Source organism: Pecten maximus, chromosome 16 (assembly GCF_902652985.1).
Source record: "Pecten maximus chromosome 16, xPecMax1.1, whole genome shotgun sequence".
In the NCBI taxonomy this organism is placed as follows: Eukaryota; Metazoa; Mollusca; class Bivalvia; order Pectinida; family Pectinidae; genus Pecten; species Pecten maximus.
Genome location: NC_047030.1, coordinates 4,901,179 through 4,925,618, shown reverse-complemented (window position 1 = coordinate 4,925,618; position 24,440 = coordinate 4,901,179). Strand labels below are relative to the sequence as shown.

The following is a 24,440-nucleotide window of genomic DNA, read 5'->3' as shown; positions in this document are numbered from 1 at the left end:
TCAAGGAAGCTTGCGAATTTGAAAATAAACTACATGTGTACCTTTATCCAAAGACTGGTACACTTAAAGACTTTTATATGATATGGCTCTTGTATTTTACTCCTCGATAAACAAGATATATCAATTTCGGATTCATTGCTTGGTGGAGCATCTTTGTAAGAGAATGGTTCCTCTCTCAAAAATACTTATCTTCTCAACATCTGGCAAAATCAAACTCCTTTTAACCAATTTCATTGCTTACTGTGTTTGGCTATACCATATACAATGTACTGCAAAATGTCCTATTTTGACTTTCTCAGATTTGAACATCCAGTTGTAGATCCCAATACGTGACAAAGAATTGGTGCTGCTACAATGTTTGCCTCAGAAAACAATGCACAGAAGCTCCAGTTACCACAGTTATGATTTAGCACAATGCTGACCCAGCGCGAAAAATTACTAAAATACATGTATGGTTACAGCATTAAATGGACAAAGGAACAAACTAAAGTAGTTTTTTTTTTACTTTCATATTTTATTTACATATCAAACTAAAATTGGATAAATTAGACTTTGCTATATACAGTACCAATGTAATTAAATGATAATAAATATACAATGTACTTATATATTCTGGACACATTACATAGTGCTTGTCCGAGATGGAGGAAAACTTTTTTTTGTATAATTGAACTTAAAATTCCTAGAACTACATGTATGCTAATTGTTTAAATGTATTCCTCATCTGAGTACTCTTACTGCGAGTACTGTTACTCCTTAAATGATGGATAGCATGGAAATGGTTAGAAAATTTATATATTACCAGTAATACAAATGATTTCATTGATATTTCAAGGGTCACGATGTTATATCTGCACCATTGCAGAACTAAGACCTCATCATTAAATTAAAAAAAAAAGAAGAAAATTTAATAAATTTTCTAAATACCAAACACAAACTAAATAAACAACGTATGATTATAAACTGTGTTCTGAATCATATGTCAATGTTTAACCACATTTTAAAAGTATTCAATAACTTTATCAAAATCAGCCAAATCTTGTTTTAATGGAATTATTATAGTTTCATAAATTGATAAAATATCAAATGTATGTACACATTTCACATCCATTCTAATACAAGCAGAGCTGAAAGTAGTTAGTCATACTGTGAACAATGATATACCATCTACCCAATAAAAACTGCCACCTATGGTTTGAAAGTCTAACACAACTGAGACAAGGTAATTAATTATTATATACATGTAATATGTAAGTTTAAGTGTTGAATTAGTGAATCTGATATAAAAAGACCAGTCTGCTTCAGTATTGTGAAACTTAGCCAGGTTATTGAAAAGGTTATTGAAAAATTCTTGATACCTGGAGAAGCCTAATGATAGCACTTTCCATCTTTTCTCTTGTTATATACAGGTAGTGAAATAGTTGTCCTCAATTAGCAGGATAGTCTCATAATACATACCATTTTCATCAACCAGAACTCCTATATTTTGATAATACTAGCATGCTAGACATTAATTGTGGGATACCATTTGTCATGTATTTAAAGGGGGAAAAAGTAAAAGTATTATCAAATTATTTCTAGCAATCAAAATAAATAATTTGATTATGGCAAGACTGAGTTGGGAGAACAAATAGCAATCTTATTTTTACAACACAATTAAGAGTACAAATTTCTTTAAATTTGGTATGCAGCCATTTTGATTTCTGGTGATAATTAATAGTCAGTGTTATTGTATGTTACTAGAAATGATCTGAAAGTTAAATGGTTACAAAGAATGAAAAAAGAAATGATCAGGAATTATTTCACTTATATAGAGACTGCTGCGATTCACATTTCATAGTCATAATAGTATTAACCTTATATTGTCATATAAGAATGTAAATATTTGGCACTGCTGGTTTGCTGTAAAATAGGTATTATTTAATGTTATCTGCTTTTATATCGATTATAAATGCCCCATAATTCAATCAAAAAAATATCTTAAGCAATACATGTACTAAGATATAAACATGACACTTAATAAGTTCAATTTGTAATTTAAAATTGGTTCAATCATCTGTAAAGATGGTTAATTTTTTCAAATCAACATTCTCTTCAGACAGGATCGAAACGATTTTGGAATAAATTTGTGGCCGCTAGACCTATCACAGTATAATTGTCTGCACTGACAGTCCTTAACAAGGATGATTATGATACTAAGCCACATTTCCTATGTGGCGAGTACTGTGAATGTCTCGCTGTTTCTTAATCTTTTCCATCTCGAACATTAGAGAGTAGGTGGAATTCAGCAAGTCTTCTGTAGCCTGTTTCAGAGCAACAGATTCCTCCTCCTTTCCTCCTGTGCTGGTCTGGAGGCGTGATGGCAAAGTCATATCCTGGTATGATTTGTATAGGTCTGCATGGTCAGAACGAGGCTGGCGGATTCTGTCAGGGGCCGAGGATGTCCATGGATATGGAAAGCTGGATGCAACCTTCTCAGCGTCGGCCAAAGTCTGGAATGTAATAGAAACGCACTCTTACAAAGAGCATGTTGTATTCTGTAAAATACTTAATATCAAACGTTTTCACCTGAATTTAATTGGATTACATTTCTCATGGCGACAACATTAACAGGTGTGAAATCTGCACTTGGCAAATAGAGCTCTTATTGTTCTTTATGAGACACAAATATTCAGGATTTCCCATCTATTTATAAGGTCTGACAACTGGGGTTTAACCTTACAGTAGATACAAATTAATGTTCTAGTACCTCATATAATCATAACGACATGTGGGGTTCACAAATATTGCTTAAATGAACTTTGAGAAATTGCAGAAGAACTGAAATCTCCAGATTTGAAAAAGAATATCTGCATCACCCTGAAAATGAGCATTTGGACAATATTATAATTGTTAATGAGAAAACTGTATTAGGTGTATATACAGTAAACAGTAACTGTATGCGAGTTACTGATAATAAAACCTCCATAAACATGTGTTAGTAAGAAACAGTACAACTTTCACATTTGTATCAATAGCATAAGAAATTTGTAATAGGCACAAAACACAAAATGATAATTTTTTTTTCTATTCCAGGAGTTAGTCGAACAAAAGGCAACCACAGTAATGCAAAGCGTGGCATTATTCCCCAGGCCCCACCGTTAATACCAGCTGGAAAGGAAACCTGGCAAAAAAAAACCACTAGTCCGATACATTTGTATCATGGGTATCGTGGACCAGAAAATGCACACAAGCAACTGTATGAATAGAGCTCATTTAAAAAATATTGTAATAGTTAATATGCCTACAAACATGTTTCTCGGGAGATAATAAATCACAACTAATGTGTGATGTATATATGATTAGTGAATCGATATTGTATAATTTCATTCAGTATATTATATAATTAATACAAACAAAAAAAATGTCTGTAGAATTTAAAATATTTCTAAAATATCATCAGGACTAATTTCTAAATACAGGCATGGATATAAAGCCAAAAAGCCCAATAATTTCTTGCATTTACATAATATAGTTTAAGTTAATTCTCAACATAAAGATCTGATCAAATCACATTTCATAATTTGAGAGGAAAAGAAAACTGCTATTATTTTAATAGGCCTTTTAAAGAGTGTTTGTTAACTTCAGAAAAATCCATAATTTTTTTCCCTTTTCCAAACATTGTTACAGTGAAGAGAGAATTTTCCTAAAAGTATTTTTTTTATTTCCGTGGACATTAAATTCCTCAAAGTTCAAGAGTTAACAAACTGGGCTTTCAGGTCCAATAAATCTTGTGTTAATTTATTCTTGAAATCAAATGAACTTTCCACAGAGAACCAAGGTCACTGCAGCGTACATATATGTAAGTAAAAGCAATCTAGCCATCACCAAAATGAATGACATTTATTGATTTGCATCAAGTTAACCTGTGTTCCAGTCCACCCATACATTCTATCAGCTGATCTTGATGAACCAGTTCTGTTCAACTACAAACCAGACATAATAAATGTTTCTCAAACAACAAAAGCGAATCCAAATGAACGATTCTGCACAAAGTAATATTATCAGTTCCAGAGACTGAACATTCAATTGCAAAATCTAACTCTTTGAAGCCCTAGCTCTGAAATGCATTTCTGTAGATATATTATGAGTTGTGTAAAATTCCAATGAAGGAGGAACTATTAGAACATATTATGTAATCATAATAGTAAATTCATCAATTCATTCATTAATAGTAACTGTAGAGGTACACAGTGAAAACCCACCTGGTTGGACAGGTGACACCCATAGTACCATTTCAAATCTTATTGGACCCTGGCTGTGAAGCCAATAGGCGAGTGTGTGTGTTACCACTGTGCACAACCCAACTATCTTATACAAATTCTGATCCTTGTGTATACAGGATAACAGAACAATAATGACCTACAGAACACAGTGGATACATGATGCTATAATAGAAGATGGAAATCACATAACCAGACCAAACATGGGACCTCTGAAATCGCAAACCAATTATCTGGCCCTTAGTCCAGTCATACCATATTTCTCCTTCCTTCCCCTCCCTCTAGAGACTGTAGTAGAGGTATCCCCTTATCATGTACAGTCCCCATACTGCTAGAAGCTAAAAGCAGTGATGTTCACAACCACCATAAGACTTGAGTCAGAATATTACAGTATGTTAGGTCACATGAGTGTCTATGGTCAAAAAATACTATGTACAATGTGCTCTGTACAATATACATATGCCTAATGGAGTATGTATTGTGTTATGCCTGGTAATAAGCCAAACCTTGTATTTTGCAGTTTTACCAGTGAATATCTTAACAAATGTAATTTTATTGCCAACAATATTTGCCCACCGTCTACTTTGAATAAAAGTTTTTGTGATGGTGTCCTGGACTTCAGAGGATCAGTACGATAAATTGTTAGAATGCAGTATCATCATTGTAACCAAAATCACTGTTAAAGTAGTAACACATGCTCCATTTAAGGTGCTGTATGCAAAACTCTAGCTTACAAATAATATCCTGACTTCGGGTGGGACATAGCTTAATTATTTAGATGTTCTGAGCAAGAAAACTGTTTACTTTTATACTGGGTAATTAACAGCAATATCCTGAATGATATGTTGAGGACTTTTGTTCTGTAAACACCTGAAGTGCAAGCTTTAAGACCAGGGTGAGAGGAGAAATAGATATTTTGGTCTGTATCCTAGTATAGGACATGGTAAACAAGAAGTTGTGTATTCCATAATCTGAAGCTGTAAGCTCTGTTCTCACCGTTTGTATCATGGATTTGGTACCATGAGTAGCATCTCTCAGGCCAACATTGGAGGCAGCCGGGACCATGGATGGCACAGCATTCTCGTAACCCTTCACACAATGCTGTAATGAAGAATTAAGAAGTCATAATGACAAGTGATCTGTATCTTTTTTAGTCTTGAAAGTCAAGGAAACAGTTTTTCTAGTATGTCTACTCTAAAAATAACGATGAAGCATTATAAAAGCCTACAGGAAACATTCTCAATCACTATCATTAGATCTGGCTAAAAATAAACAATTAGGCCCAAGAAATATCCTCATCTAAATCTAAGGATTATCTCCTAAATGAGTTTCATCTCATTCTCTTTCATCCTAGTAATATGTGTAGATCGTACATGAATGCAGATCCTGCATTTTCCTAGCATGAATAAAAGTTTTAAAAAGCTAGTGTGAACTTACTGCTGTAAGACTAGAGCATAAACCCTAAATAGAACATACAGTAGACATAGACCCTACTTAATAACTTACCGTAGATAAAGAGAAGGAGTCAGTGTCATCTATACTCTTTCTGCGATGGGGTTTAACTCGATGGGGAGACAGTAAGGTAGACCTTGGAATACTCACCCTGAAAATGAATAGTATGCTGATCAACTGATTTTTTTCTGTTTGTATTTCTGTTCACAATTATATGATAAAAAATGCATTATACTAACTGTAATAGTACATGAGAGTCTGTAAATAATCCAGATCAAAAGATCTACAAATGTCTTCAAAACACTTTCAAGTGCTGTCTCCACAACATACTGGAGGCCCGTCACATGCTATTTAGAGCAATTATGGTAAAGTGTCTTGCCCAAGGACACTTCCACAACAGCACACATAAGCTCATTTATAAGCTTCCACAGAAACACAAACTGACACGAGTAGGGAGCATCAAACACCTTGGATCTTCCCCTGAGGTAACAACTGGCACGATAAACTAACAAAGCTATTGCAGCCCCTTGTGACCAAACTGAATCCTATAGAAGCTCTCTGAAACTTAGAATTCAACATTTTCATCAGAATCTACCTCACAAATCTAGGTTCCTCAAATGTAGGAGGCTTGGTTTTCTTTGGATCTTTATCCCTATCGTCATCGTAGTTGAACACTTGCTGCTTAAGGGGCTCTGTAAAAAGCCTGTCATTGACGGTGTACGGCTTCACCTCTGAAAGTGAAAAATCAACACAACTTCTCAGTCTACCAGCTGATTCTGAACAATAAAAATTTTCATTTTTGACAAATTTTTAAGAAAAACCCAATAATGTTGCTCATTTAATTTCAATACTGCATGTACATGCATACCATATTCTTTGCCAAGCTAAATTTTCACTCTGGATGTTTTACAAGAAATATGGTCAATAACTGATATTGATGATACTGTATTATATATATTATATATCATTATAATATTATATATATGCTGTACTTAGTAACTGTTGGACATGCACTGTTGTACATATACATGTGTACAGTATCAATTAAAATTGGGTGAAGGGAGCTTACTCTAAAGAAAACATACATGTAACATTAGCATTTTTTTGCATTTTATCAATACATTGATTATTAATATTTTTTTTGCATTTCATTAATACATTGATTATTAATAAATTGATTATTGATATTACATTTTATTTACCATTATTACATGCATTGTTAGGCATATAATTAATGATTTGAATTGAAATGCACGAGTAAGTTATAAATCTATGCTAATGAAGTTCTGTAAGGGCAGTAAATGTACATACTTCTAGGGCAAGAAATGTTAGAAAATATTATTATGGTGGCTTTAAATTACCAAATTTTTTTTTTTTATGTATATATTTTTTGTAAACACTTTTATATTTTTTCCGTATGATTGCTCTTTTCCATGAAAGAAATTTGTAGTCTAAGAATATGTGTTTATATCATGATCAAGCTAATGTACGTTACTAGTAATAATTGCTAGAAATTGTATCAAACCTTTGCACAACAATAATTATCTCACCCGGCAATTTTTTTAAGTACATATACTGTAAATTAATAAAACCACATGTATATATTTTGTAAACATTAAGTCGTAACTTATAAACTTTAACTGAATTAACTGAAAATCAAATACAACTTTAAAATGGAATTTAAAAGGTAAATAATAACAAAACTGTAAATAAAGTTCAACTGAGAGTGGTGTCGGCCTAGACTGGTACCTACATCTGTAGAAAATATTGACGCCAGTACAAATCTATAACTGTTGTATTAACATAATACTGACGTCAGTACAAATCTATAACTGTTGTATTAACATAATACTGACGTCAGTACAAATCTATAACTGTTGTATTAACATAATACTGACGTCAGTACAAATCTATAACTGTTGTATTAACATAATACTGACGTTAGTACAAATCTATAACTGTTGTATCAACATAATATAGTTAACAAAGCATGCCAATTAAACATGATTGTCACCAGTTTCCCAGGACTGGTCATAGTTGTCATATTTAACACCAGGTTGGTAATTTCAAATTGTAAAATATACAAGCTTTACTGAGTATATTTTACTTTTTAACGATTTGAAAACTTAAATGTTAAGATTTTGATTAACACAAAAGCCAAGCACCATGAGCCTGGCTAACATTTTCTCCCATAATGTTTACATTGTAAACCTGAAATCATGTTTTTGTTTTCTTTTGGAAAGACCAAACAACAGGTTCTGATTCTGGACAATTTCTAGCTGTTAATCATAATGTTGAAATGAAAGTTTTGGTGACATCATAGGTACAACATATTCCAAAGAAACAATGTCTAATGAGTCACCCAAATGTGGCAAACAGGCGTTTAATTATTAATAATTATTTGTATCATCTAATGCAGTGGTAATGAAAAAAATTGTCACATTTTAATTATGGGAGAATCTGTTTTATCACTTACTGGAGCGAGTTCTGCGTCTTTCTCCTGGGGAACAAATACAACGAGCGGTCCACTTATTAGAGAATAACAATCTTCTGAAGTTTGTACAGTACCATGTTCGCTAAAACCTATGTTACTTTTTTAACTTTCATATTGTAAAGGCCTTTTCAAAGGTATATTTATTAATTTTGAGGACTTCAGTCTTTCTATAATCCAAACACTAGTACTGTTGATCATGATTTAACATACTAAAGTATGACAGTATGATTTAGAAGTTTAGAAATAAATATCATTATATGAAACTTTGGAAATCTGGTTCACTGAATTTGTGAAATATTTACTCTGAAAAGTATCAATGTACAGTATATGATATATTAGGTATGTAACTGACCCAGTGTGTATTTACATTGCTACACTGTACTTACTAGTCTCCTCTAACGCCTCTGCTACAGGAGAGGGTTCTCGGTCTCTGTTAGCTAGGAGATCATCCACGCCACTTAAACAAAAATCAGTGAGTGTACTAAAGATCCATATCAATTAATCAAAGGAAATTAATATGGTGAGGCATTTTTTACAAAGGTTTTAGCTTACAATACATGTATAAATATAATGTAAGAGCCGCATCAAAACTCATTGTGTTCTAATATATACATGTTAATTATTTAACTGAAATCACACAGAATTCACAACAAGGATAAAATAGCAACATCTTGGCCAGGCATGACAGGAAATCTGCATGTACTAGAATATTGGTGGGGAATTGATTATTTCTGGAATTTGCAGAATTTCCAGGTTCCCCACAGCATGAAAATTTACTAGAACATATAGAATATATATACAAACAAAATCCATTTCATGACAAAAATGTTTCAATGTAAAGCTCCACACTACTCACTCCATGTAAAAGTTGTTAACACATTCATCTCTGTTGATACGTCGGAATTCTCTCAGTTCTTCAAAGTAGTTTTCAGAATGATCCATCGCTCCGCGGTCATTGTCCAGTAATGCTGCGATCCAGTCATAACCAAGGAGATGTCGATCCATATCAGGAACACTCATACTTCCATCTCGTGACGTCAGAAAACTAACTTTACTGAGGGACTAAAATCACAAATAGTAAATTGCATGTACATGTATAAAAGTCAACAATAAAAAAGTAATTTAAATTATTAATGATACTATTGATTTATTACTTCAAATACAGAACAAAATCATTTTAACAGTGTAATTATGTAAAAGGCACTTCGTATTTGAATAAATTTTGCAAAAAAAGGGAATAATTATAAATCTGAATATGAATAAAGCTTAATATATATTCCATTACATACATGTAACTACTGGTACCACAGTATTAGCATGAAGTAAAAAAAAGTTTTAATGGGAGAATCTACTTTCTTTGTGTCAAGAATATGCCTAACAGTGTATAACAGTTGCAGCAAAAATCACAATTAAGTTACTTTGTAGTAATCACTGTCCAAAAACTACCCAAGTTAAAAATTACGATCATAGTAGAGTTTAATACCTTAATCATTATCCCTTGAATATGTTCAAGGTTGTACATAAAAACACATTTACTCATTAATTGATATCATACATCATTAAATTAGGTTAGGGATATTCCAATAAAATATCTACCCCATCGGAGGACTGAAGGTTTGTCAAAAAGGGATCACCAATAGAAGTGATTTAATTAAACAATACCATAAAATAAGCTACATACATAGAATTTCTTTATTTCTCGAGTCCTCCTGTAGTTTAGTAGAATACATATTGTACTGGAATATCCCTTATGGGGTTTCACCTCTAGCATACCCTTTTTAGATCCTTTGGTCCAGACGTCATCAGAATTGACTTTGGTTTGCTCATGGTGTCACGGATGAAGTTAGCCACTTTTCTGTCATTCCCCGCTGACTGTAACATTCTATCGTGGTCAATAGCATTGTTGTTCTCTGTTGTTTCTTTCTTTTCTCCTTCATCTACATCAATGTCCTCTGGAGAACTACCAAACTTTGATCTGAGATAATTTATGTCACTTTCATCAAATTTGGAGTAACTGAAGTTCAGTCTGGATGCTTCATCTTCTCTACATAATTCACTTTCATTGAATTGGGAATCAACTTTTACATTTTTGTCAATTATTCTCCTGCGTAATTTTACGTCTGTATCTTTATCAATGTCTCTTGATCGCCTGACCTCTGACCTCAAGTTTGATAACTGACTACACAGCCTGTCATCGTCAGCGACTACTTTTGGCTTGGTTACACAATCTTCACTCTCTTTATGGAGATCTAATTCTTTATTCCCAACATCTAGTTTTTGGTCGTGTGTATTAAGATTATTTGCGTTGGTAAGAACACCATTACATAACTTGTCTGGTTTATCTCCATCAGACTTTTTCCTGCTATTTAGCCTGGCTCTAGCAAGCTGTTCCCTAGCACGGGGTTGGCCATTACTAGGTTTTTTTTCTACAGTTGTAGACATGTCTAATTTTGTTTCCCTAGAACTGATCCTTCCAGATCTCTCTGCACTGACACTTTTTACCATTTTTTCTTTATTTTCTTTTAAACAGGGGACTTCATCTGACTGAGAATTGACAATGTTCTGCAGTCTGCCTTGTTTTGCCTTCAAGCGCTGCAACAGGACCTTGCTTTGAGCTCTCAACTGTTCATCAATATCCATCTCTTTAATTGCACAAATCAAACCTAAAAAAAATATTACAGGCTGTAGTTATTAAATTTATTGGAAGAAAAATGAGGAAATCATCCCCACAAAACAAATAAGCTATGCAAATAATAGACTTGAAACCATATATCATGTATCCTATGGGATTTTGGTCTGTTTTTGTTTAACGTCCTATTAACAGCCAGGGTCATTTAAGGACGTGCCAGGTTTTTGAGGTGGAGGAAAGCCAGAGTACTCGGAGAAAAACCACCGGCCTACAGTCAGTATCTGGCAACTGCCCCACGTAGGTTTCGAACTCGCAACCCAGAGGTGGAGGGCTAGTGATAAAGTGTCAGGACACCTTAACCACTCGGCCACCGCGGGAATATCTCAAAACAGTTTACAGAAAGTCAATGTTAGTCTCAAAAAAATATGCAATGTTTATCATTAAATGGAACTCCCTCCCAGCTACAACAGTGATGAGATCAACATTAGACTCATTTGAAACAGCCATCATTGCTGTCCACCAATGGTCTCCTATCCCAAAACCATAACTTAACTAAAGTTCTATGTTAACCTTTCAAATGCACTTTTATTAATATTTATCTTCTAATTCAATTTTAATTCCAATTTTCATCCAATGCATATAACCAGTAATATAAAGCTATACTGATAAACAACAGAATAATAGGTGGTGGCATAATAGCTTACAAGTGAAAAAAAACAATAACACATTAATAATATTAAGTACTGTACATGTGTAACAGGAAAGACAGAATGCAACAACCAGACTGAGACTCGATCGCGAACAGACTAGAGCTAAGTGACCACTCGTGTTCCGCCGAGTTCGATTCTTCCACACGTGTATGGATAAATAATCACTGAATATGAGTGTAGTTTTATGACCACACAGTCTTAATGATAATATAAACAAAACTAGATAGTGTGGAAGGTTAGGGGAAATCGCGATCGATTAATAGGGATCGGCTGTGTGTAACTGATCGATACACTACAGTGCAATGTCTAGTGAAAAGGGAGAAACGCATTCTAGTTACCTGGTGCAAAGTTTTCTATCGGTCTGAGTTAAGACACCATAAACAAATCTGTGAAAACATGTACACACAAGTTTTTAGCGAGAAAGCGTTCTTGGTAACGTAAAACAGCGTCCATGGAGAGATTACATCTAATTAACAAGTGTGATATATGTGCACCAGAACTTGCGATATTACCTGGAATGTTGCCTATATCTCATAAATACTGCATTTAACACAGTTTCTACAGGAATCAATGGACAATCACATTCATGTCCTCCATTTTGGCCGCCTGTATTGAAATTGATCACATGACATGTCTTCTAGTAAAATGATTGGTCGAATTATTGGCGCATTCGGTTACACATTTTTCTAGTGCATTCGATGACCGCATTCGATTACTATATTTAAATTAAATAATATCTGACAATTAATTTTACCGTCATCGATAGCAAAATATACATGATATCAGCAAATTGCGGGTTGAAAATGAATAAATAAATAACAGTTGATATACATCATGTATTGTATATTTAGAGACAGAATAAAAGATAAAATCATCTGGGGCCTTTTTCGTTTATGAGGACAAACCGATTTGTCAAATTTTAAATGGAGTATTTCCAACATATATATCATAACGGACCTGCAAAAGGTTAATAAGGCCTTCGAAGTCTTTGTAAAGGCTCTTCTGACAACAATATAAAATCATCAGGTCCGTTTTTTTTTCATAAATGAACATCACCGGTTAAGTGGTCTAACCGTTTGGACCGCCAAAACGAAAACGGCCCAGGTAAACGAAAGTAGATCAATGTCAATTGAACGCTTGATAATAAAAATACACGTTGTGAGCTAACGTTAGGTGTATACAACGGAATATGACTTACATCAAGAAATCTCAGATATTGATTATAATAATTGGATGCATATTCGTTTACATACTTTTTAACTTCTGGCCGTGGTCATCACAAACTTTTACTACAAACAATCAGCAATACTACCGCAAATCCAGTCCCAGTGACAAGGGAAAAATCCATAAGGGAAAGCCATCTACTGCAACTACTGTGCAAACGAATAAAGAGGATCATCGGGATGTGAAGAAATTGATAAACAACATTGATGTTATCATAACATTTAGCAAGGCAAAAGATAATAGAGGACTCCAACAAAAATTTGAAGTTACTGTATCTTCCATGTTTAAATGGGCCACTGTTCCTCTGTCTTTACATATAATAGGAGATGATGAAAGCAAGGACCTGGCTGGTCGCATCTTAGAAGGAGCTGCAAGCAAATACAATGCTACATATATGGTAATATTTTAACACGATATTATCTGTTTATCTTAACGCATCCGACCCACCTGGTCCAAAAGACACTATTGAGCATTTGCATTGACACTGTATTGTAAAATTATAATTATATATGTATATAGTTGCATTAAAAGCAGAATTTGACTAGAATTTAGAACTTGCCTTTGGGGAAGGGAAAGAAATTTTGTACAAATGGTAAGTCTGCCTCCATTCTCTTTCTCTCTTTTGGGCTCAATCCAACGGACATGCAGAAACGTCAAATTTAAGTACATGTATAGGTGAAATTGAAAGGTTTTTAGCTCACCTGCCCGAAGGGCAAGTGAGCTTATGCCGTGGCCCGGCGTCCGTCGTCCGTCCGTCCAACTGTCCGTCCGGCCGTCCGTCCAGCGTCAACTTTTCCATTCAAGCAACTTCTTCTCAATAATCAAAAGGCCCAGAGACCTAATATTGGGCCTGTAGCATGCTGGGGTGAAGGGCTACCAAGTTTGTTCAAATGAATAACGTTGACCTTCATTCAAGGTCACAGGGGTCAAAAAGGCTTAAATCTTTAAACGACTTCTTCTCAATAACCAAGAGGCCCAGGGACTTGATATTTTGGGACCTTGACCTTCATTCAAGGTCACATGGGTCAAATAAGCTATAATCTTCAAACGACTTCTTCTCAATAACTAAGAGGCCCAGGGACTTGATATTAGGGCCTGTAGCTTGCTGGGGTGAAGGGCTACAAAGTGTCTTCAAATAAATGACCTTGACCTTCATTCAAGGTCACATGGGTCAAATAAGCTATAATCTTCAAACGACTTCTTCTCAATAACTAAGAGGCCCAGGGACTTGATATTGGGCCTGTAGCTTGCTGGGGTGAAGGGCTACAAAGTTTGTTCAAATAAATGACCTTGACCTTCATTCAAGGTCACATGGGTCAAATAGGCTATAATCTTCAAACAACTTCTAAATAACCAAGAGGCCCAGGAACTTGATATTGGGCCTGCAGCATGCTGGGGTGAAGGGCTACCAAGTTTGTTAAAATAAATTACCTTCATTCAAGGTCACTAAAGGTCACATTGTTCAAATAGGCTATAATCTTCAATTAACTTCTCCTTAATTACCAAGAGGCACAGGGACTTGATATTAGGCTTTTAGCATGCTGGGGTGAAGGGCTACCAATTTTGTTCAAATAAATGACCTCGACCTACATTCACAGGGGTGAAATCAGCTTAAATCTGTAAACAATAATTTTGCGATAGCCAAGAGCCTCCGAGACCTGATATTAAGCCAATAGAATGCTGGAATGAAGGACTAGAAATTTATTAATGTGAATAAACCTAGCTTACTATGATATTTGAATAAAGAGGTAATCAGCATAGTATCTGTAGAAATGACATCAATCAACTTCAAAGTTGCTGTAGAGCCAGGTGAGCGATACAGGCCCATCGGGCCTCTTGTTTTGATAATCTATTATGTAGATTTTTTTTCTACAACTCCTCTTCCTCCTTGCCTCTCCTCCTCCTTATTATGCTCCACCTCAATGCTTGTCCTCCTCACAATGCTCATTCTCTTTTTTTCATAATGCTCCTCCTCCACATTGCTTCCCATGCTCGTATCTCCTTACTACTCTTCCTCAGTAGTCTTCCTTAATATTATCATCCTCAATACTCCTCATTGCTCCTCTTCCTTGCTCCTCCTAATCATGAGCCTCTTCCTTATCATTGCTCTTCCTCATCTTTCCTCCTACTACATTGTACTCATTACTCTTCCTCATCCTTCCAACTACTCCTCATTTCTCTTCCTCATCATTCCTCCTACTCCTCATTTCTCTTCCTCATCATTTCTCCTACTCCTCATTTCTCTTCCTCATCATTCCTCCTACTCCTCATTACTCTTCCTCATCATTCCTCCTACTCCTCATTTCTCTTCCTCATCATTCCTCCTACTCCTCATTACTCTTCCTCATCATTCCTCCTACTCCTCATTTCTCTTCCTCATCATTCCTCCTACTCCTCATTTCTCTTCCTCATCATTCCTCCTACTCCTCATTACTCTACTTCATCATTCCTCCTACTACTCATTTCTCTTCCTCATCCTTCCTCCTACTCCTCATCTCTCTTCCTCATCATTCCTCCTACTCCTCATTTCTTCTCTTCCCTCATCCTTCCTCCTACTCCCATCTCTCTTCCTTCAATCCATATCATCCTACTCCTCATTTCTCTTCCTCATCATTCCTCTACTCCCTCATGCTTCTTTCCTCATTAATCCCTCTACTCCTCATTTCTCTTTACGCATCATTTTCCTCGACTCCTCTTACTCTACCTCCTCATCATTCCTCTACTCCTCATCTTTTCTTCTCTTCCGCCCATCATTCCTCCTACTCCTCATTTCTCTTCCTCATCATTCCGCCATATTCTCCTCTCTCTTTCCTCATCATATTCCTCACCTACTACTCCCATATTCTCTTCCTCATCATTCCTCCTACTTCCTCATATTCTCTTCCTCATCCTTCCTCCTACTCCTCATCTCTCTTCCTCATCATTCCTCACTACTCCTCATTCTCTCTCCTCATCATTCCTCCTACTCCTCATTTCTCTTCCTCATTAATCCTCCTACTCCTCATTGCTCTTCCTCATTAATCCTCCTACTCCTCATTTCTCTTTCTCATCATTCCTCCTACTCCTCATTACTCTTCCTCCTCATTTCTCTTCTTCATCATTCCTCCTCCTTCTTATTGGTCCTCCTCATCATTCCTCCTCCTCATTTCTCTTCCTCATCATTCTTCCTACTATAAATTGGTCCTCCTCATCATTCCTCCTCCTCATTTCTCTTCCTCATCATTCTTCCTACTATAAATTGGTCCTCCTCATCATTCCTCCTCCTCATTTCTCTTCCTCATCATTCTTCCTACTATAAATTGGTCCTCCTCATCATTCCTCCTCATTGCTTTTTCTCATCACTCTCCTCAGACTCCTCTTTTTTCTTCCTCATCATTCCTCCTACTCCTCATTGCCTTTCCTTATCATTCATCCTCCAACTCATTATGCCGCTTCTCATTGTCCATCATCATTTTAGAAATTCCAAATGCAAATATGTCATGTGTTTTATATTTGTATGCATGTTGCCTACTTTAATTTCATGTGATACAATATTTGCATGGGAGGGGGATCTTGATGACTATGTCCTTGTTTTGCATTTATAACAATATGAATGACTGATGCTTATTTAGGGGAAGACCTTATAGGTGAAGTTCTGATTAATAATCATAAAAATTCTTCTCATGCATTTCAAAGGGACTTAACCCAAATCATGTATCATTATCAAGTGAAAGAGATTCAGTTTTTGATCCCCAGCTCCATTATAGGAGTGCTAAGGAGTATAGGAGTTCAAATCATAATGTGAATTTTCTACTGTTGTTCAGACTTAATCAGTATTAAATATGTTTTTACAGTGTATCTTTATATTGTTGAATCAGTATAAATCAGTGTGGAATAATGATATTTCATCTTTATTGATACAGATGGTGTCATTGGATGTGGAACACCTTGCGAAGGAGTTACACGAAATTGTGAAAGAGATGCAGCCGTATTTTAGTTACAGTCCTGAAGCCTACTACAGTGATGCCCTCTTTTTCCTCTCCATGGCTCTCCATAAAGTCCTCCCTCTCACTATCACCAAGGTCATCATGTTGGATGCAGATCTTAAATTCAATGCAGATATTGTAAAACTTTATGAAGAATTTTACAAATTTTCTGACGATAATGTAATGGCCATTGCCCGTGAGAACCAACCAGTATATCGCCACACTTTTTCTCTGTATAGGACAAAACATCGTGGTACTCGTGTCGGAGACCCTCCACCAAATGGTCTCACTGGTTTTAATAGTGGTGTGTTACTTTTAGACTTGGACAAGATGAGATCTTCAGGTCGTTATAACTCTTTACTGACTGCATCCTCAGTGAAGTCGCTAACCACTGAATATTCATTCCAAGGTCACCTTGGTGATCAAGACTTTTTCTCTTTGGTTTCCATGGTACATGAAAACTTATTTTACATTCTACCCTGTACTTGGAACAGACAGCTCTGTGATTGGTGGAGGGACAAAGGTTACGAGGATGTGTTTGACCTCTATTTCAAATGTGAAGGTCATATCAATATCTATCATGGAAATTGTAATACAGCTATACCTGTATTAGATTGGGAAAAAAATTAGTTGTTTTATATATTAATTAATATATAGTTACTGGTGCAGGGATTGATTAACTTCAAAATAAATATGCTGTGTGTCAATATTACACATCTATATTAAAATTTAAATGTAAATGAGTAATGACAAGTACCCTGCCCCCTGCTGGGGCTCAAATTACAGAACACTTGCTCCCTAAAAGGACATCCTTCCACTAGTTAAAAGAAAAATACCTGCTAGCCGTAGTCAGGTGACCACTTTTACAATAATCCTTAAAATAAAACTTTAGCATGTATACAAAACCATATGATGGTGTGCCCTACTCTTGAAAGGAAACCTCTCGGTCTTCTCAAGCTTTAATTTGGAGTAAGCTTTAATTTGGAGTACTGGTCATTCTCACCAAATCTGTAATGTAGAATAGGGTAATGGAATACAAGTGTGTTTCGTGCCCAATCTGGGAGTCTTTCGGGGGGTATCTGAAAACCGTACCGCTAGGCTAAATAGAAATTTAATTCCACTATCCTTCAGAACTGCAGGTACTGTTTTGGATACTGACCTATAATATCCACTTTAATGTCTGAAATGACAAAATTTTTATGGTCTACAATATCATTAGCCCCAGACTTCAAATGATTGATCACCAGGAAAATGGACTGCACATGTAAAAAAAAATTTCAATTTTGGTTAATTGTACTTATAGGGATAATATTTAAGTCATTCTCTAAAATGCAATGCCATATATATATATTGATTCAACATTGAACAATCTGCATGCATGTCCCTGTATTCCTTGTGGTCCAGAAGCCAACAACAGTTACAGATTTGCTGTCTGATCCATAGTTGTTTAACTTTGTCCATGATGTATATACACCTTTGTATACATTTTATACTCTAAAAGTTCTAAACATCAATAGTATAGTTGTTAGGTTGTACAAGGTTGAATATTTTGTGGTTTAATTTTCATTCTGACCTTGTCCATTGACATTATGCAGGGAACACTATATGCCTGGTATAAATATTCACAGAGTATTATTTTTGTGCTTTAAATCCTCTGAAAATAATATTAACTATACAGTTATTTATGAATTGAACAAAAGTTGAAGTTGTATGTTAAAGTGCCATATATATTTATAAGGAAACATGTTTTTACCTACAATGCAGAAAGTGTGTTGACACTTTGTTTTATTTTCATACCAAAGTTCTGGATAAACTTTATTCTGATCAATGTATAGATCTTCTCTCTGTGGCAACACAGCAGTTTAACCACTTGATGTGTTAAGTGTTTTTTACACATAATACGGTATGTGTATGTTTGAAAATAAGAATTCCTTCTGGCTTAATTAGACAATTTTGTCCATCTTTGAAAAGATTGTTTTAAACTTTTATGTTAAAACAATTAAATTTTTAAACTTCAGATGCAAGGAATATTTTTTGTCAAACATTTCATATTGGTGTTAGTTTATTTGACTTTCATGTCAAGCCTGAACATTTGCAAACATTACAGCTTTAGAATCAAGTGACCTTTGGCCTATGTATGTCTGCTATATGAAGAGTTATTGTCCTTTGATAAATGTTTTTACAAAATTTGTTGCGGGACCAATTAGTTATTCTATTATGTTAGCAAGCAATTCTTTATTTTAAATGAACATTTTTAATATAAATTTGTATATATGTTATTACAACACATCTAACACTCATATTCAAGTAATATTAAATTTATTGAAAAGTTTCTTAATTTCATACAAAATTCATACATAAACTAGATATTGATAAATTCAATATTACATGAGCATAAGTGTTAGAGACTATTTATCATATATGATGGAAGAAACATGCTTCCAATGTATTATTCATGCTTCCTTTCATTCCTGGGATATATTGAGGAATTTAGGAAATCCATGTTTTTCACCATTGAATAAATGACCATATGTAAATAGTGTGACATCATTTTATACTATGTCTCAATAGTGTATTTACTGATGTACCTAGTGTTAAATATGGTCCCTATCACTCACCTGATAGAACATGCTTCTTTGACTCATTAGGTAGAGTCGGGGATTATCTCGCCAGAGACCTGGGTTCGATTCCCTCTGGGCACTCAGCAGGAATGTATTTTTGCCGCTTCTTTTATACCAAGTATATGTCATAACAAATACTCTGAGCATGACAAGAGACTTTTCTGTGATGCATATTAGATTGTTGTTTTTACAGTTTTAGTTTTCTGAGTCTATCATAATATCAAACAGAGTCTATGAACATCTAATGTATCATTGTCATATCATGTATAACGCACAAGATGTAAGATTTGTGTGAAGTAGATTATGTGATATTATTTCAGTAACCTATGATATACATGTGTATTACAAAATAATTATCACGTAAACTACAGTTATATACAGTATGTCATTGCCTGTCATTGCCATTTAGGAGAGATGTTTGAAATATCTACTAGACACGTATTTACAATAGTAAAGGAAATGGAATATAAATATGGCTAGTATCATTAAGGATTTTTAAGAAAGATCAAGAAGGTTCTACTTTTAGTAATCATACAATCAGTGCACATTTTTATTTTTACAATACGTAGTGTATAATATACAATGCGTTTGTTATTTTTACAATACGTAGTGTATAATATACAATGCGTTTGTTATTTTTACAATACGTAGTGTATAATATACAATGCGTTTGTTATTTTTACAATACGTAGTGTATAATATACAATGCGTTTGTTATTTTTACAATACGTAGTGTATAATATACAATGCGTTTGTTATTTTTACAATACGTAGTGTATAATATACAATGTGTTGATACATAACTTGCAAATTGTGACAAACTTTTTTTAGATGGATACCCACAGAGTGTAGTGTAATGCAATAAACCATGGGTTTCCATTGATGAACTCTTTTAGGATTTGTGGAACCAAACACCAATTTGTGTAAAAATTTGGAAATGCTACATTGCATGTCTTTCAAAAATAACATGGGTATGGCAGGACCACTAGAAGAATTGGGATGGTTTGGTTACAAGTTTTTGATTACATAGGGACCTTTATACAGTGAAGTGTAGTTTATATATATATATATATATATACAGATTATATTGAAAGTTTCATACAATTTCGCCATATCATGTACGAGGGCTTGTGAGCCTCGATATTGAAGGATTTGAATTTTGATGGACATATTGTGTTATTTTTCAACATAATCTCCTTCAGTATCTATACACTTTTGCCAGCAGTGTTTAAGGGCCTCAATGTCACATTTATAGAACTCCTTTTCTTGGCTATTCAGAAAGTCATCCACTGTATTAGGGTTAGGGTGCCTGAAATAGCTTTTACAGTTTTGGAAATAGATGAAAGTCTGATGGAGCGAGATGAGATGAATAAGGCAGATGCTCGATCAATTTAAAGCCACAATCGTGAATGGCAGCCATGGCAATGACAGACTCTTTCACCCTAACCCTAACCGATTTTATCCATTTTGCAAAAGCTGCTTGTCTTATTTACTTTAGAGTGCTACCTCGTCGATATAAATTAACCAAATGAGACCAGTCCTTGGGTACACAGCCCTATATATAGTCAGAAAATAGTTCTACTTAAAAAAGAACATCCTTGAGTACCTCCTTCAATACGAGGCTCACAACATATCAATCATCCCTCGTACATTATACAATTAAAGTATATTACACATAAAGATGGCTTGGCTCAGATGGTTAAAAAATTGCTCAGATTTTTATGTGATACCATTCCTAATTTTTCTTCCAGAATGTATTAATTGCACAATCATCTACATTATTATGTATGGGAGACAGTTGTATGCTTTATAGATGCAATGTTTTAGACTTATTTTGGAATATATTTTTTGTAACCAACATAAAAAAAGAGGATTTGTTTTACAAAATTGCTTGTTTTCCTCTCTCGTTATATGTATAGGTATTTGTCTCTGGCCAGATTTAAATAAAGTGACATGCATTCATGTATCTAACTGCATAAAATAAGGAATATATTAACAGGAAAATAATCAAATTTAGATACCAATTATGTAAAGAAAAGTTCCATCAAGAGGCCCATAGGGCCTACATTGTTCATCTGGATATTTCAAATATTTTCCTGCCTTTCCCAACAATGGTTCAGGTTATAAGTGGACCAAATATTGTGTCATTCTTGAAAAAAAGAGGATCTTGAAGTGGATTTTTTTTTTGCTATATTTCCATTATTGGGCATGCCTCCCGCCTCAAGTCTGCAACATCCTTTGTTTATACAACATGAAATTTTCTTTACCCAATCATGCTCCAGACCAAATTTCATAAAAATGCATTCAGTTATTCAGGACTAGTAGGGTTTTAATTTATTTTCCCCTATTTCCCTCTTTTGGGCCCTGCCCTTCAAGCCCAAAAGTGAACATCGCATCAGTTAATACATCCTTAGATCTCTCTAAACATTTCCTTCGGGTTGGAAAGTATGGCTTGTGTAAGGATTTTGTTACACAGCCAATAAAACGTTCATATGCGACATTTCAATGACTAGTTTGGTTTGGTTTATTTTGTTTAATGTCCTATTAGGTACATGTATGTACACGTCACCTTCATCAGACAAATTACCAGGGCAGCATGTGCACAAAGGTGTAAAACGTTGTTTTTGAGATTCGAAGATCAATGTTGATTTTGGCCATGCTGTTGTATTGTAATTGGACAGAAATGTCTCGATACTGCTATCCTAATACCAGGTCATATATGTATGAGAGTCTATGTGCTCCCTCAGCTAGTATTGGACAGGCATAGCAATCCGTTGAAGCGGCAGATAAAAGTAGCCATCTGGATACACTGTGGGCCATTTCTAAATCGAGATGAGAGGGCACTTAGATTCTTGCAAATAAATGTTGATCAAAAATTTGAAAAAGATATCTTTGGACAAAATTAAATTTCTGAAAAAAAAAAAAATTGAAGCAAATGTGATGAAAATACTATTCAATGTCAAAATAAAGACATAATTAGCTTCATCGAAATGAATATAAAATTGGGAGAGAGTTGACATTCAGCTAGGCAAAATTAATTCAAATAAGAATTCCAAGGAAGTGGATGTGTCGCCTGTGCAGCGATCAAACTGATCTGCTCCGCAAATCAATACAAGTTTCATGCAAAATTTAGGTGGTTTTCATACAGAAACCAGTAAGCACTATATGAAGTTTTAGGTTGATTGACCCAAAGGGAACTGGACAGATTTTCTATTTATTTACAATGACCATGACCTTCGAACCTGAAAAGAAAGCAAGTAATTGTGATAAGGGAGCACTCTACAAAGTTTGAGTTGGATTGGCCCAAGGAAACATAAGTTATCGCAAGCAAACATATTTTCTATATATAGTAACAATGACCTTGACCTTTGGTAAGGAAGCACTATATGAAGTTTGAGCCTGATTGGCGAAGGAAAACTCGAGTTATCATAAGGAAACAAATTTTCTATTTATAGTAACAGTGACCTTGACCTTTGACCTTCAAACCTGAAAAGCAATCCGAAGCAAACAGTTTTGATAAGGAAGCACATAAAAGTTTGAGTTTTCCAGAGGGAACTGAAGTTATTGCATGGAAATCTTTTTTTTTTCTATTAATTGCAAGTGACTTTGACCTTTGACCTTTGAACATGATAAGCAATCCTAAGCGAGCACTTTTGATAATGAAGCACTATACAAAGATTGAGTTTGATTGACCCATGGGAACTCAAGTTATCGCATGTAAACCAGTTTTCTATAAATAGTAAGAATGACCTTGACCTTCGATCTTTAAACCTGAAAAGCAACCCCAAGAAAGCCCTTTTGGTAAGGAAGCACTGTATGAAATTTGAGTTTGATTGGCCTATGGGAACTCGAGCTATCCAGGAAAACCAATTTGCTATTAATAGTAACAATGAACTTGACCTTTGACCTTCAAACCTGAAAAAGTAATTCCAAGCAAGCATTTTTGGTAAGGAAGCACTGTATGAAGTTTGAGTTTGATTGGCCGAAGGGAACTCAAGTTATCGCACGGAAACCATTGTGCGGACACCGCCGCCGCCGCCGACATAGTGATACCTATATGAAAAGGCGACACCCCTGGAACCTAAAGGGTCATCCTAGCTCTGATATATACATGTAGATATCTGCATATCAAGGATGAGATTTTTGAAATTTTAGTCACTTTGACCCATTTTGACTGCCTATATTGACCCACAGGGTTCAGTAAAGGTCATTATGTGCATACTATGAAACTGCCATCTCATATTTTCCCCCCATAAAGTTGATCCCCTCCCCAGAGTGAAACTTGATTCCCTAGGGAAATAAATTCATAATAGTCCCATCTATCAAGACTATTGGATTCTACCATATATTGGTATTAAGTAGAAGACTTTTGAAACTGCAGTCAGTTTGATCCTTTTTGGCCCAACCTTCAACCCTTGGGGTCAATCCGTGCTATTGATACACATGTGCATGTCATCAAACTGCCATCCCATATACTTATAATTCCATCCAAGTTTGAACCATTTTCAATAGAAATTAACATGTGATGCTCAAAAATGTGATTTCCCGATATAGACAATAGTAAAGTTTACCCCCTCCCCAAGGGCAAACGTGAAACCAGTGTCATGAAAGTCACAATTTTGGTAAAGCACCCGAAGGCTCGTCAGTCTGTGAAAAGTACCGATTCGACATATCTGGAACTCGAGAAGATACTTTTTGAAATTTCAGTCAATGTAACACCTTTTTGCCGACCCCGCTGGCTCAATCCAGAAGATACTTTTTGAAATTTAAGTCAATGTAACACCTTTTTGCCGACGCCGCTGGCTCAATGGGGGATGGGGACTAAACAATTCACACTAGTCATGGAAGGTTTCTTCAAAATTTTGTCAATTATAACAAGGAAGAGTCAAGAAGAGAGAGTCCACTTCGACTGACCCCTTGCAACGCCATACCATGATATCCATCAATTTGACGAATGTATGAAATTAAGAAAATTATATAGACTTAATTGCTTTTACGAGGAAAGTTGTTCACGACTACTGACGGGCGACTTTAGTGTAAGCACCTGGGAATCACATACTGACAACGATCTTACCAGTCGAAG

At 35.1% G+C, this 24,440-nt stretch overlaps 2 protein-coding genes across 3 annotated transcripts; one reads left to right on the top strand and one right to left on the bottom strand.

Moving 5' to 3' along the window:
• Positions 1 to 917: 917 nt before the first annotated feature.
• Positions 918 to 12,166, bottom strand: LOC117345044. Of its 2 annotated transcripts, none has more exons than XM_033907982.1 (8): positions 12,060 to 12,166; positions 9,982 to 10,871; positions 9,065 to 9,270; positions 8,595 to 8,665; positions 6,310 to 6,445; positions 5,769 to 5,865; positions 5,259 to 5,363; positions 918 to 2,492 (listed from the first exon to the last, which is right to left on the bottom strand). In XM_033907982.1, the coding sequence occupies exons 2-8, from the start codon at positions 10,846 to 10,848 to the stop codon at positions 2,196 to 2,198; spliced, it is 1,779 nt and encodes a 592-aa protein (XP_033763873.1). In that variant the 5' UTR covers positions 10,849 to 10,871; positions 12,060 to 12,166; the 3' UTR covers positions 918 to 2,195. The 2 variants fall into 2 exon arrangements, with proteins under 2 accessions (XP_033763873.1, XP_033763874.1); XM_033907983.1 differs by lacking the exon at positions 12,060 to 12,166 and adding an exon at positions 11,886 to 11,944.
• A 529-nt stretch (positions 12,167 to 12,695) lies between these two features.
• LOC117314575 (xyloside xylosyltransferase 1-like) lies at positions 12,696 to 19,996 on the top strand. Its single transcript, XM_033868642.1, has 2 exons — positions 12,696 to 13,168; positions 16,674 to 19,996. Exons 1-2 carry the CDS (start codon positions 12,737 to 12,739, stop codon positions 17,364 to 17,366), a joined length of 1,125 nt encoding a protein of 374 aa, XP_033724533.1. The 5' UTR covers positions 12,696 to 12,736; the 3' UTR covers positions 17,367 to 19,996.
• Positions 19,997 to 24,440: the final 4,444 nt, after the last annotated feature.

Excerpts from the sequence above, each read along its gene's own strand:
- LOC117314575 (XM_033868642.1), top strand. The coding sequence starts at position 12,737 with ATGACTTACATCAAGAAATCTCAGATATTGATTATAATAATTGGATGC. Across the intron at positions 13,169-16,673 it reads AATACAATGCTACATATATG|ATGGTGTCATTGGATGTGGA; the intron begins GTAATATTTTAA and ends TTATTGATACAG.
- LOC117345044 (XM_033907982.1), bottom strand. The coding sequence starts at position 10,848 with ATGGATATTGATGAACAGTTGAGAGCTCAAAGCAAGGTCCTGTTGCAG. Across the intron at positions 9,271-9,981 it reads GACCAAAGGATCTAAAAAGG|TCCCTCAGTAAAGTTAGTTT; the intron begins GTATGCTAGAGG and ends TTGTGATTTTAG. Across the intron at positions 5,364-5,768 it reads ACTCCTTCTCTTTATCTACG|CATTGTGTGAAGGGTTACGA; the intron begins GTAAGTTATTAA and ends TCTTCATTACAG.